The sequence below is a fragment of the Amphibalanus amphitrite genome, unplaced genomic scaffold, assembly GCF_019059575.1.
Source record: "Amphibalanus amphitrite isolate SeventyFive unplaced genomic scaffold, NRLGWU_Aamphi_draft 001758F_arrow, whole genome shotgun sequence".
NCBI lineage: Eukaryota > Metazoa > Arthropoda > Thecostraca > Balanomorpha > Balanidae > Amphibalanus > Amphibalanus amphitrite.
In genome coordinates, this window is record NW_024883251.1 from 64,410 (window position 1) to 76,502 (window position 12,093).

Below are 12,093 nucleotides of genomic sequence, written 5' to 3' on the forward strand. Positions count from 1 at the left end.
CCGCGTTACTGTGTGATGCATTTTAACTGTAGTTTAATTTTTAAACGTTACATTAGCTCGATAAAAATGATGCAGTATAATACAATCGTCTCAGTATTTATAGGCGCTCTCTACATTTCTAGACGTTTTACATTTTATGCATGTTTTGCTACCTTCAAGTGAGCAATAAATTAGTTAAACTTGAATGGTTGCCTTAATTGAAGCGCAACGCCTATTCGCTTAAATGGTTCTTACATTACGTTACGTTTAAAATAGTACCAAAATATTGATAAATACCGACTAACTATGACACTATATCATATTGCACCGAAACCGTTCCGATGCGACCCTCACCTGTTTCCGGGTCAATATATTCGTTGCTCCAGCGGTCAGATGGATCGCCACGTCGGCCTCTTGATCCCATTATTTACCAACTCATGTAGGAGAATAGGAGACGTACGGAAAATTTATAACTGCTGAAATTTAGAAATAAATATAACACCTATCGTGCTTTTATCAAAAATATTTTTCAACAGCTCCCAAAAGTTGCTGCTGATGTACACTTTGAAATGTCAACAATAAGTCTTGAGCTGATCTCGCGCTGTATGGAGTTATGTTGCTCCATTCAGCAGATGCATATATTGCAACAAAAATTTTGACCTCAACAAAACGGAAGTTTCGGTCTCACTCAGTCACGAAATTAGTTGAGTCATTTTACGTTCAGAAAAAAAAAAATATGAATGGCGCAACAGCGTCGGAAGCGTCAGAAGTTTCATAGGTGAATAAAAATGCATTTATTATATTTAACCTACTTATGTCAAGGTACATAAATTTCGAGTATGCCCGAAAATTGAATGATAGTTGACGATTTTCCGAAACGACGGGGTGGGGATCGGGATCAAAATCGCGTCTCTGGATCAATACAGAGCAATTCGATGCAAGACGAACGAACAACGCGTCAACAACCAGGCATGGATTACAGAAACGGTAATAAAAATGTGAAGCCTGACAAAAGTAGAAGAGATAACGGTAAAGGTGACAGACCTTGTGCTGGAAGAAACAGCCAAATACAGCGCAATGGAACGAGTCGACGAGACCAGCCATCTAAGCGCCAAGGATCCCCAGATTTTCATCAGATTTTGAAAACTGTCAAAGGTCGCATGGACATGACTTTCCGAAGTTTAGAAAAAGGGCTTCATCAGGTGGAACGAACTATGAACGAAGAACTGGCAAACGTCCTAGCACAGGTTATGGACTTCGAAGAAGGGATGAAGCCCCAACTACTTAGGCCATATAAGAAATGCAAAGAGTTTGAGAGCTTGATAGCACCAGCTCTTGCTCGAATGCCGAAAAGGTCTGCTTCAGAAAATAATGCCTCAAGGAGACGTGGTGGTGACGATCGAGACTGCCAAAGATCGATGAAAAGGAGCCCCGAAGAGCGATATCGAGATCTCATGACCAACTGGCAAGGTCACAAGTCGAGAGACGCAGCACGCACGGGATCGCGAGAAAACTACGAGCCTTGCGACCGTGGAAGACGCAGGGATGACCCTTTAGCTGAACGACGAGAAAGATACTGCTCGTCGAGGAGACTTCCAGGCAGCGAAGATGCGACTCCAGAGGATAGCATCGAGGACGACGGCATCGGAAAAACAATGCAAGAGCTTCAGGACATTAGTGTGAGTGTGAACAATAGCTTGAAACGGATCAATAAGGCGTTTAATCGCGCGCAAGATGTAAAAGAAGAGCGCTCCTGTCCCGCGTCGCCGGCTATAAGTCGGCCCGAGATGCTGACTCGAGTCAACGACTCGCTCTACCAGATCGGGACAGGAGCCAAACTGTTGAAAAAGCTGCTGGTTGAAGAAAGGACGAAGGCGGAGTGAAAAAGTTGTGGCATGTTACATCTGGCTCAATTGTTTTGGCTTGAATGCCTGGTATTTCCAAGGCGTTTTCAAGCCGCAAAGACGTTTGGATAGATTCCAAAGGCCAGGCATGTTCAACTATGGAAGTGTAACAGCTTGGCTCGATTTCTGACAGCAAAGGGGACATCACTGAAGGTATGCCAAATGTGCTCGCATTGCTACCAACTTGCGAATGGTTTATACGATGTTGGTTTAATTAGTGTTTGGGTTAGCTTACTGAATAAGCATGCACATTTAGCTGTGGTAGAACCAGTGAGCGATTACAGAGTGATTATTCTGTACCGCTGGTCATTTCAAAACGGTGCATGCGTCAAATGCTGCTTGTTTCCCGTCCAAAAGTAGATTACATGAAGTTAATTGCTTTGATCAATCCGAAAGGTGCTGTGAATTTGTAAAAGTTTGCTGCTGTCCTAGACATTGATAGTTAATCGAAGTAGTGTCTTTTTAAGTTCTGATAATTTATGGCATGAGTTGAGTAGTTTCGAACGAACGGTGATATAAAATTGCGAACGATATGAAAGAAAAACACTCAATTGATTTGTCAATTTTTATTAACGACTGGAGCAATATTTCATTGCAATCGACACTTGCATTGAGGAACAATGTACGTTGTATGCTTGGGACGGATGACAGGCAGGAGCGTTTTCCTGTCCAGCTTAAAGACGGACAAAGACCGGCAATACTACACCATAGATACGTAACACCAAGCCGGTGACGCTAGAAAATATTTAACACACAAATAATGCTCACCGAATACATTACGACAGAACAATATTTACATTCACTCTTGAGCAAAACCTCAGGCTAAATGCATTCCCAGTGAAATACATGGAACACTCAAACAGTACACACAGCAGCCACACACACAAACGGGAGCACAAATACCGGAGAATAGTGAGGTCCGATTGGTGACGCGAGCACCAGCCGGCTACGGGCGGCCATTGGTGACTAACGTCGTGCCAGAGCTTCGTGTGAGCTACCTTGGCACCTTGAGAGAACTGCGAGTCGGTTGGTGTGCTAATCGATATAACGGATCGCTTCTAGATATCATGGCGACTGCGGATCAACAATCGATTTGGCACAGTTGGAACGGATTCGTGATATTTGTCGTGGCATCATCTCTGCTCCACTCTGAGTATTATTGACTCGCCATGACCAAACACCCCTAATTCACGTCGTGTTGTGATTCTACTGGCGTCCATCAAAGCCTTGCGTTCTACGAGGCGAAGTCAGGCTCAAACCACCCGTTGGCCTAGCTTCACCACGTTCCTGCGTACTTAGCCATGCCTTGGAGCACATCAAAACAACACACAACAAAAGCACAAATCGGGAACGAGCCACGAACGCACACGCGGACCGAAAACCGGGGGATACACCAGAGACCCGACGCGTGGGGTCGCCTTCCGCACGGTGTACTCAGGTGGGCGCCGGGAGCGGTTTCAGCTCCATGTACTGGTACGGTACGGCGATGGTACCGGACGGATGTTGTACCAGCAGGTGACCGCGCCGGGTGGCCGCTCCCACCACCAGTACCTTCTCACCCTTCAGAAGCGTCACCTCGCCTCCGCCCTCTGAGGGAAAGGTGGCAAAACTGGTTAGAAGGTGGTAAACAGTGGGCTAATGTTACTGCCTAGTGGCTGGTTTAGACTAACTACACAGTACACGGTTTAACTAGTTTGTTAGCTGGCATTCAGAAACTACACGGTTTAACTTGTTTGTTACTTTGCTAGTCTACATTCGCCCCACAGTTTAACCAGGATGTTTCTTACCTTTGCTAGAAACCAAACCTTACTTCATTTTTTTTTTTGTAATCGGCATCAAACATTCATAGCCAAAAAAGCATACCTACGAACAGTATGAAATATTTTATGCCAAAACAAACATCAACAATCACTGTTCGATCCCCAAATCGACCCTCCCCTTGTCGTCTCCCCATACCCCACTGCCCCTTTAGGACTCACCAGGATAGGTCATCTTCATGATGCGTCCCTGCGGGTAGCCCATCTTCTTGTTGCCGGCCACGGTGTAGGAGCGCGCCCGGGGCAGCGGCGGCGGCCTCTCCAAATCCAGCCCGAACAGGGAGCACGTCTGCTGAATGGTGCGCTGGTCGCAGCGCTCCAGGGCTTCGGGAGGTGGCGTGCCTGTGGGGAGAGAGGGAGGGTTAATAAATCAAACGTTCCGTAGTGTATATAACTAGTGACAGAACGCCACAAGATAAAAAGACACATCTTATTCGTATGCGTCCGTGCAAACGAAATGTGGATGAGGTGAAGATGATAACAATTTATTTGTTGCTGAAATACAAGGCATTTTTGCATTTCGATATCATTTTGTCGAAGCTCGATCATTCAATCGCCGAGCTATAAACAGGTTTGATACGGTAAACGCGTGATGCCTGCATTGTCATACCGTGTTGTCGTACTCACTTCTCGATACGCCATCATTAGCCTCCGATGAGGCACTGATAACAAAGCACAACAAGTGCTGATAGAGATACCCGTACTTCCAGCTCTTCGTTTACGGTTATCTCTCAGCATTCAACCATGTCCCAGCTAAACAATAACATTTTCAAGTACAGCACAAGAAGGCTTGACTCATCTTCTCTGCCCTTCTATGCCCGCCCCAGCCCACTCCTCACCCATTCAAGGCTCCATCGTTTCCTCACTCACCAGCGATGGGCTGCGGCCGGGGCCGCGGCGGTCCCGACTTGTTCCTCTGGCGGTGCTCCATGTTTCGGCGCATCTGCGGCCACCGGCGGCGCACGTGCCACCCCCGCCACGTGCTCTGCACCAGCACGGCGGCCGCGTTCCGTTTCTGTTCACGGCGCCGCTCCAGCTGCTGCCTCGCACCCTCCCTGCGAGAAGAAAGGCGGCGTGATGCCCACGTTCACATCATGAAATCACGAAACGAAAAGAGGGTCGTTCATTTTAAGCATAGACTTTTGCGATAATGTTTCAAGGGCATTAGTATACTATAGTTACCTGAAACAACATCAAAAATAAAAATTTACCGTATTATATCGGCAAGACAGAAAATAGCATTTTGTTTTGTTTTGTTGGGTTAGGCCCTTTCGGTCCAATTAGACCATTTCAGAGCCTGAAGGATGATAGGAATTAGGGGGGAGACATTGGTCTGGGCAGGTACCCTAGTGAGTCACCGGGGCTGAGCCCATCCCGAAGGACAGGCCGACCAGCCCCAAGGTACTCACTGCACCCGGCTACGGGGTGCGCTCCCTGGGGAGCAGCGGTGCCGCTCCAAGGGAGCAGCCCGCATGAGCTAAAGTTGCCTGTCCAGCCCGGAGGGGGGGTTGCGGCGTGGAGGAGGAGGATTTCAGTTTCCTGAGGATAGATGCACGGAACGGTGCAGAAAAAAGCATCAGCTTCGCCCCATATCTACTCACGTCAGGAAGATGTGCCGTTTCCCGAGCGCCCAGCCGGTGCTGACGTTCTCCTGTCGCTCAACAGATGGCAGCAGCGTCGCGCTGAAGCTGTCCAGGATGGTGCGACAGTCGTCCACTGCCTTGTCTTCAGTTCGCCGAAGGAGTTTGGACGGCGCCAGCAGGCGGTAGCGGCTGTTGAACGCCTTGAACCTCATCCGGTGCGGGTAGCCTGCGGGAGAGCGACGTTCGTGTTTAGATGACAGCTAAAGAGTTGAAGGACTTTGAGGTGTTTTCCCTGGCAATCGAGGCCACAACAGATGGGGGTTGCAGTTAATTTATTATTAGGATAACGTTAAAAGCATGTGATACACTACGACTGCAATACGATAGGATGATTTTAGAAAACTTACTCTCATTGGAAGCGTGTAGCCTCTGCATTCGACTACATTCCTTTTTTTTAATTGTCGCTATCTGACATCCCAGTAGTCAAGTATCCCTTCCTCACGCCGCCACCTCCCCCTTCCTCACCAGCAGCCATCAGGTTGACCGTCTCCAGCAGCTGCAGCGACCTGATCTGTCTCATCACGGTGATCCGCTCAAACATCAGTGGCTGCTCCGAGTCGTTTGCTTTCACGCAGCGGACGAAGTGAGGCTTGGCGTGCACCAGAGTCCGCAGGAGGTTATCCAGACGCGTGTGGAAGTCCTGGGTGAGGGTCGATACTGGCTCGTCTCCGTTTTGGCTGTGAATGGAAGATGTAAGAGAGGTTTACTTTTGGAGAAATAAAGACGGCTGGGTGGGATTCGCTAACACAAAACCACAGCAAAGTACGTGTCGAGACTGAATTATAAACTCTGTAAAACATAGGGGCTTTTTGTATGTGTGTCGAAGTGAACTATCAAGACGAAAAAGTAACATTTAAACGATAAACTAGCAAGTGAGAGCACAAAGTGAGATATAGCATCGACAACAGCAAGAAGCTGACGAAAATAAGAGTGTCCTACTCCGTTCCATCGCTTCCATCCTCAGGATACAGAAATCCTCCTCCACGCCGCAACCCCCACTCCGGGCTGGACAGGCACCTTTATCTCATGCGAGCTGCTCCCTTGGAGCGGCACCGCTGCTCCCGAGGGAGCGCACCCCGTAGCCGGGTGCAGAGAGTGCTTGGGGGGCTGGTCGGCCTGTCCTTTCGGACGGGCTCAGCCCCGGCGACTCTCTAGGGTGCCTGCCCAGACCAATGTCACCCCCTAATTCCTATCATCCTTCCGGCTCTGAAATGGTCCCATTGGACCGAAAGGGCCTAACCCAACAAAACAAAACAAAAAGAGTGTCCTAACCGCTAAAATCGGTAAAACTAAAAAGAACAGGATTAAAGCGCAACAGCTATTGACGCATGTGTCTGTACCTATACATAGCTTTCTATAACTTTTTATACGTCCGAGGGCATTTCTGTAAGATATTGAAGCACGGATAGGCAAGGTACAAAGCACATCTACCGGGAGTGTAGGTATTTGAAGATTTTAGCCTTATCGAGTTTGCCGGCTGCGGGCTGTTTTCCATCAATAAAAAACATGTGTGATATGAATAAAACAGTTTTTATGACGCTCAACAAGCTGGCCTGGCCAGTTGTTTACCGCAACATCTGGTATTTTTGCCGTGCTGCAGCCGTTTGGAATGTAAACAAATCGAGAGCAGGCCGCCCACGGAGCCACCCCTCTGCATGCCAGGGCCGAACATTAAACAACACATACCGGGAGGCCAGGGAGAGGTGTTCTCCGACCGGGTCCAGCCGCCGGTCAGCAGTTAGCTCCCCGGCTCGGAGGCGGACGGTGCACCCCGGCCCGCCTACTGCCGGGCTATCCAGTGCAGCATGGCCGCCCGACCCCTCGGCAGCTCCGTCTGCCTGCTGGCGCTGCTCTGCGCCGTCTTCCCGTGCGCGCTAGCCAACGACGCCGGTACTGGCACCAACGACGCGCTGGATGATCTGCTGGCGCTCGTCAACCGTGCGGTGAGAGAGGCTGTGGACCCCATCTCCGCCGAGCTCCGCAGCCAACGCGAGCTGCTGAGCGACATCTTGGGCAGGCTGAGCAGCCAGGACGCTCAGGCGGAATCGGCCAGTGCTCGACTTGATGCTGTTCAAGCTATGTTTGACTCTCAAACTAAGTCAACTAATGCACGGCTTGATTCCATCCAGGAGGCCATAGAGTCTCAATTTCAGCTCGTCACTGCCCGGCTTGATTCCATGCAAGATGCTCTGGAGTCTCAAAGTCTGTCTGTCAATGCCCGGCTTGATTCTACTCAGAAGACATTGGAATCTCAGCTTCAGCCAGTCACGTCTCAACTCGACTCCATGCAGGCGGAGCTCGGCTCTCAGTTTACTTCATCCAACAGCAGTCTCAGACATCTGCAGTCTGAGCTCGACACTGCGCTGGACTCGGTTACCACCGGGCTGGACTCGGTTACCACCCGGCTGGACTCGTTTACCACCGGGCTGGACTCGATTACCACCGGATTGGACTCGGTTACCACCCAGCTGGACTCGTTTGGCACACGACTGGAAAAGCTGGCAGAGATACAGCAGAACGCGACCACCGGGCCACGCGACTGCAGCGAACTGCCTAGCGGCTCCCCCAGCGGGGTTTACACTCTGCGTCTCGGGCATGGCCGCACGAACCCGGTGGAGGCATTCTGCGATATGGAGACGGACGGCGGCGGTTGGACCGTGTTTCAGCGACGCGAAGACATTCTGCCCAGGGAAGACTTCTATCGCAACTGGACCGAGTATAAGGACGGATTCGGAGACCTCACAGGAGAGTTCTGGTGGGGGCTAGAGAAGCTGTGGCTGCTCACTGGGACGCCGGGCAGGAGATACGAGCTGCGCGTCGATCTGGGGGATTTTGACGGAGAGAAGAGATACGCCAGGTATGAGAACTTTAGAATTTCGTCAGAGTTTGACGGATATCGTATAACTGGTGGGAAATACACAGGAAACTCTGGAGACAGCATGAAATATCACTTCGGACAGAAGTTCTCCACCAGGGACAAGGATCAGGACAAGTATTCTGGTAAAAACTGCGCGCAACTCCGTGAGAGTGGCTGGTGGTTTGGCTCCTGCCATTATGTAAACTTGAATGGCGTCCATCTGTCAGGAGAGAATAATGATAGCAATTGGAGAGGAGTAGTATGGGAAGCGTGGAGAGGTTACCGCTACTCCCTTAAAAATACGGAAATGAAAATCCGTCCACAAGCTGCCAAGGTCGGGTAAATTTGGGAACGTTTTTTTTTCTCTCTCTCTCTCTCTGTCTCCTTCAGGAGCACATCCATGATTTATCGGTTAATGAGAACAGGTTTTCGCGACATCTGTCTGTTTTTAACAAATTCAATTCACGGATGCATTTCATTTGGTGTATATAAACTTGTATTTTTTATGACATTTACTGTAAGCAAAAACACGAAACACACAAACAAAAATTCACGAGGCGATAATTGAAACCCGATAGCAGCAGCATGGATGCGTAATCGCGCCCAAACCCCTTCATTGTTGAGGCAGACTGTGCGCCGGCCGGTGTGACTGGACAGGAGCCGAGCATGTGCCGAGCGCAGGCTCCTCTCGCGAGACTAGGTGACTATAAACGTAGGTGACTATTATAGACGTGGGTCGAGCCACCGGCCGTGTATTTTTATATGTAGTAATTAGTTGGGTAGATTTGGGAAATTGTTTTAATTGAGCTGCATGGTATGATGGTGATACTTTACTAAGGTCCACAACCTTTCCGATAATGCCTTTTACTCGATACGAGCGGGACCAATAGGCCAAGTGGCCTTTTAACCCGATGACCAACTAAGGTAAGGTAAGGTAAGGTGATGGATACGGCTTTTTAGCCTTCCGTATGTTAGACCCTTAGCCCTCGCCGGCCGAGGGGGGGGGGCGTTATGTTACGTTGTTGTGTTGTAAAGACCATCGCGAAGAGCGCGCATAAAATTTGTAAATAACATTTCCCTAATTAAAGAAATAGACAGGAAAATCGCTAGCCTCAGTTCACAGACAAATCTAAACCTTACATTTAACCATGAAGCCACAGCTCACTGAGCCACTCACATCTCACATGTGGCACTCACAGCTCACATGTGGCACTCACAGGCCAACACAAAACATACACAACATTGCGTACTCACAGATCAGTGTGACTCGTAGGGCTGATCCGGAAGCTGACTCCCCGCGGCACTGTATCCTGACTGTAGAGAGCCTTCAGCTCCGAGCCGAACAGGTGGCTGGCGAAGCCGAAGCTGCAGTTCTGCTTGTGGAAGACGGAGACCAGATCGTCCGGCACGCAGTCGCGGTTGGTATCTGTGGGAGGGGGAGGCGGGGGGAGGAGGAGATTAGGGTCGTGCAAGGGAAATGAGAGGAGATAACTAATATACGAACTGTGACTGAAAATCGGTAAATTCTTTTATACATCGATCTATCTACTTATCGATTTACTAATTAATTCGTTTTTCATATATTTGTTCATTCATTCATTCGTCCGTTCATCCGTTTGTTCGTTCGTTTCTCCGTACGCTCGTTTCTTCGTTCAATCATTTAGTCATTCCTTTTATTCATCTCAAATCTCTTTCATTCCTTGTGTGTCTATCACGACTGTCATAAGTACGACAGCAGTAACCTACATCGAACAAAATATGTGCCACAATTTCTCCCTTTTAATACAGTTACTCCAAACGTTACAAGCCAAAGTCCCTCAAACTACCGCTCCCACCCATCTATAATTCCACCTACCGAGGAAGTCTGCCGCCGTGTAGGCCACGCGGCCGGCGTAGTGCTGTACGCTGAACCCGCCTGTCTGGCCCGGGCTGGGGTCCAGAAGACGCGGGTTGTTCTTGTGCGCAACACGCACCTTCTGCACGTACGACTCGGGCGAGCCGCGAACCGAGCACTCGATGTCCAGCATGGAGAGGAGACCCGTGCGCTGAGAGAATAGGGCAAGTCAGCTTGTAGTCATGATATGGAAAGTGGAATAGATTAGATCAAAAGAATATTCAGTCAGTATTTGGTCTCAACTAGCACTATGCTAGTTGTGCACGCGTGGAGTCATAATTATTGTATTCATAGGACTGCTAATTTCTATGTAGTGTAATTTCCCAGCATACTGACAGGGTTCTGGGAATGGACAATTAACTCATGAGTTCACCTTTAAGCTTTTATCAAACATACAATCGTAATCGTACTATAAGCGATTCAAAACGCCAACGGACGAAGAAAAAAGACACATCAGCAGTTCGACCTTCCCCCTCCTCCTGCCTTACCAGCGAGCTGATGAGGTCGATACAGGGCACGTTGTCGACGTACTCGACCCCGACCTCGCAGACAATACCCTCCTCCCGACACGACTCCAGGCTCGATTTGAAGATGTGTGTGTTGTAGAAATGCTGCATAGTCTCCGAGCACAGGTTGATACACAGGTGCTCCAGATGCGAGGGCTGTGGAATGGGGGAGAGCGTAAACAATTGGATCTGAGTAAAAGTTGAAATGAAAAGGTTAGCTACCATCGGATGTGGGTTTTCAGCTAATAATTATTCGATGCACATAATTATTCGACAATAATTCGACAATATTTCGACAAAATTCGACAATAATTATTCGATGCGATGAAACAAACACGTGTGTCCCAAGAACAATATGACATTAACCATTTGATTAAGCTACAGACACCTAAATCGGATTACAAACTAACAATGAATTCCTGACCAGCATTACAATCACAGAGGGATCCTAACCGACTGACCAGCAAACCATACGATCCAAAACAACAAACCCACTCACCTTGGGATCCTCAAATCCAAACATGTCCAGAATCCCGATGAATCCATCTGTAGCATGTCTGACCGCCGAGTTCAGTACGCTCATGCTCTTGCTGGCGCGGCTGCCGGCAGTGCCGACGGTGGAAGCGTGCGCCGACTGAGCGTCAAAGTGTACGTGCGAGTCGTCGGAGGAGCTCAGGGTGCCGGACGCCGAGCCGATCCGCTTCAGAGAGTTGGCGCGCCGGACGATCGTGGCAACGGTGCGGCAGTAGAGAGCCTTGGCCAGCGAGTCGCGAGTCATGCTGAGGAAAGACGATATAGTCATAATCGGCTATCGGAGGGAACGATCACGAATCAATTTTAATGAATGGCAACGGACCATTGACGGACATTTACTCATTTTCGCAAGTGCGTGTTAATCATTGTAGCGACTAATTGAAAGCGAGATTTTGATGCGTACTTGCTCAATAGCTCTCTCATATACCTATACCCAGGTGTGCCAATCAACACCGACATATGAACACATAGCAACAAATGCAGTTGAACAAAGCATATATGTTTTCAAGCATTGTTGTCCTCTGAAGAGGCCACACATTAAGCCTACAAACCGACTTCCCATCCAACAATGAACTACCATTCGCCAGCAAGCTCTGACTCGAGTAGGTACGCACCTGGCCATGTTGCCATCACTCAGGGATCGCACCAGCTGTCCTCTGACATTGTGAGTCCGTGATGTCAGACCCCTCTGTAGGGCGGCCGGGCTGAACCCGAGCAGGGCGGCCACCGACTGCAGCTCCTGGGGACTCTGCATCTCCACCTGACGAAGAGGGGAGGGTGGTCCAGTCAGGAGATGTGGGAATGACTGAGAGAAGCTGCATCTGTACTTAGGAGGGGAGATTGAGGTCAGATAAGGGGACACGGGATGACTTAGCGCGGGATGCCAGCGGGAATTCGCATTTCTACACAAGGTGAAAAGATTAAGATTAAATTTATCAAGATAAAAGATTAAAAAAGAA

The 12,093-nt window shown here is 49.1% G+C and overlaps 2 protein-coding genes across 2 annotated transcripts in view; one reads left to right on the plus strand and one right to left on the minus strand.

Annotated features, from left to right (window-relative positions):
* The window catches only part of LOC122375017 (myosin-IIIb-like), a 47,427-nt gene that overhangs the window by 936 nt on the left and 34,398 nt on the right, over positions 1-12,093 (minus strand). Inside the window, exons 9-18 of the mRNA XM_043354156.1 lie at positions 11,749-11,894; positions 11,100-11,379; positions 10,583-10,756; positions 10,056-10,245; positions 9,455-9,626; positions 5,809-6,020; positions 5,302-5,509; positions 4,571-4,755; positions 3,863-4,042; positions 334-3,472 (exon numbers count right to left, since the gene is read on the minus strand). Of these exons, the coding sequence (XP_043210091.1) occupies positions 3,318-3,472; positions 3,863-4,042; positions 4,571-4,755; positions 5,302-5,509; positions 5,809-6,020; positions 9,455-9,626; positions 10,056-10,245; positions 10,583-10,756; positions 11,100-11,379; positions 11,749-11,894 (1,902 nt within the window). The 3' untranslated portion in view covers positions 334-3,317. The remainder of the gene's footprint in view (positions 1-333; positions 3,473-3,862; positions 4,043-4,570; positions 4,756-5,301; positions 5,510-5,808; positions 6,021-9,454; positions 9,627-10,055; positions 10,246-10,582; positions 10,757-11,099; positions 11,380-11,748; positions 11,895-12,093) is intronic.
* Positions 7,074-8,706, plus strand: LOC122375018 (angiopoietin-related protein 7-like). The gene has a single exon (XM_043354157.1). The coding sequence runs from the start codon at positions 7,149-7,151 to the stop codon at positions 8,541-8,543; it is 1,395 nt and encodes a 464-aa protein (XP_043210092.1). The 5' UTR covers positions 7,074-7,148; the 3' UTR covers positions 8,544-8,706.

Coding starts and splice junctions, on each gene's coding strand:
- LOC122375018 (XM_043354157.1), top strand. CDS start 7,149: ATGGCCGCCCGACCCCTCGGCAGCTCCGTCTGCCTGCTGGCGCTGCTC.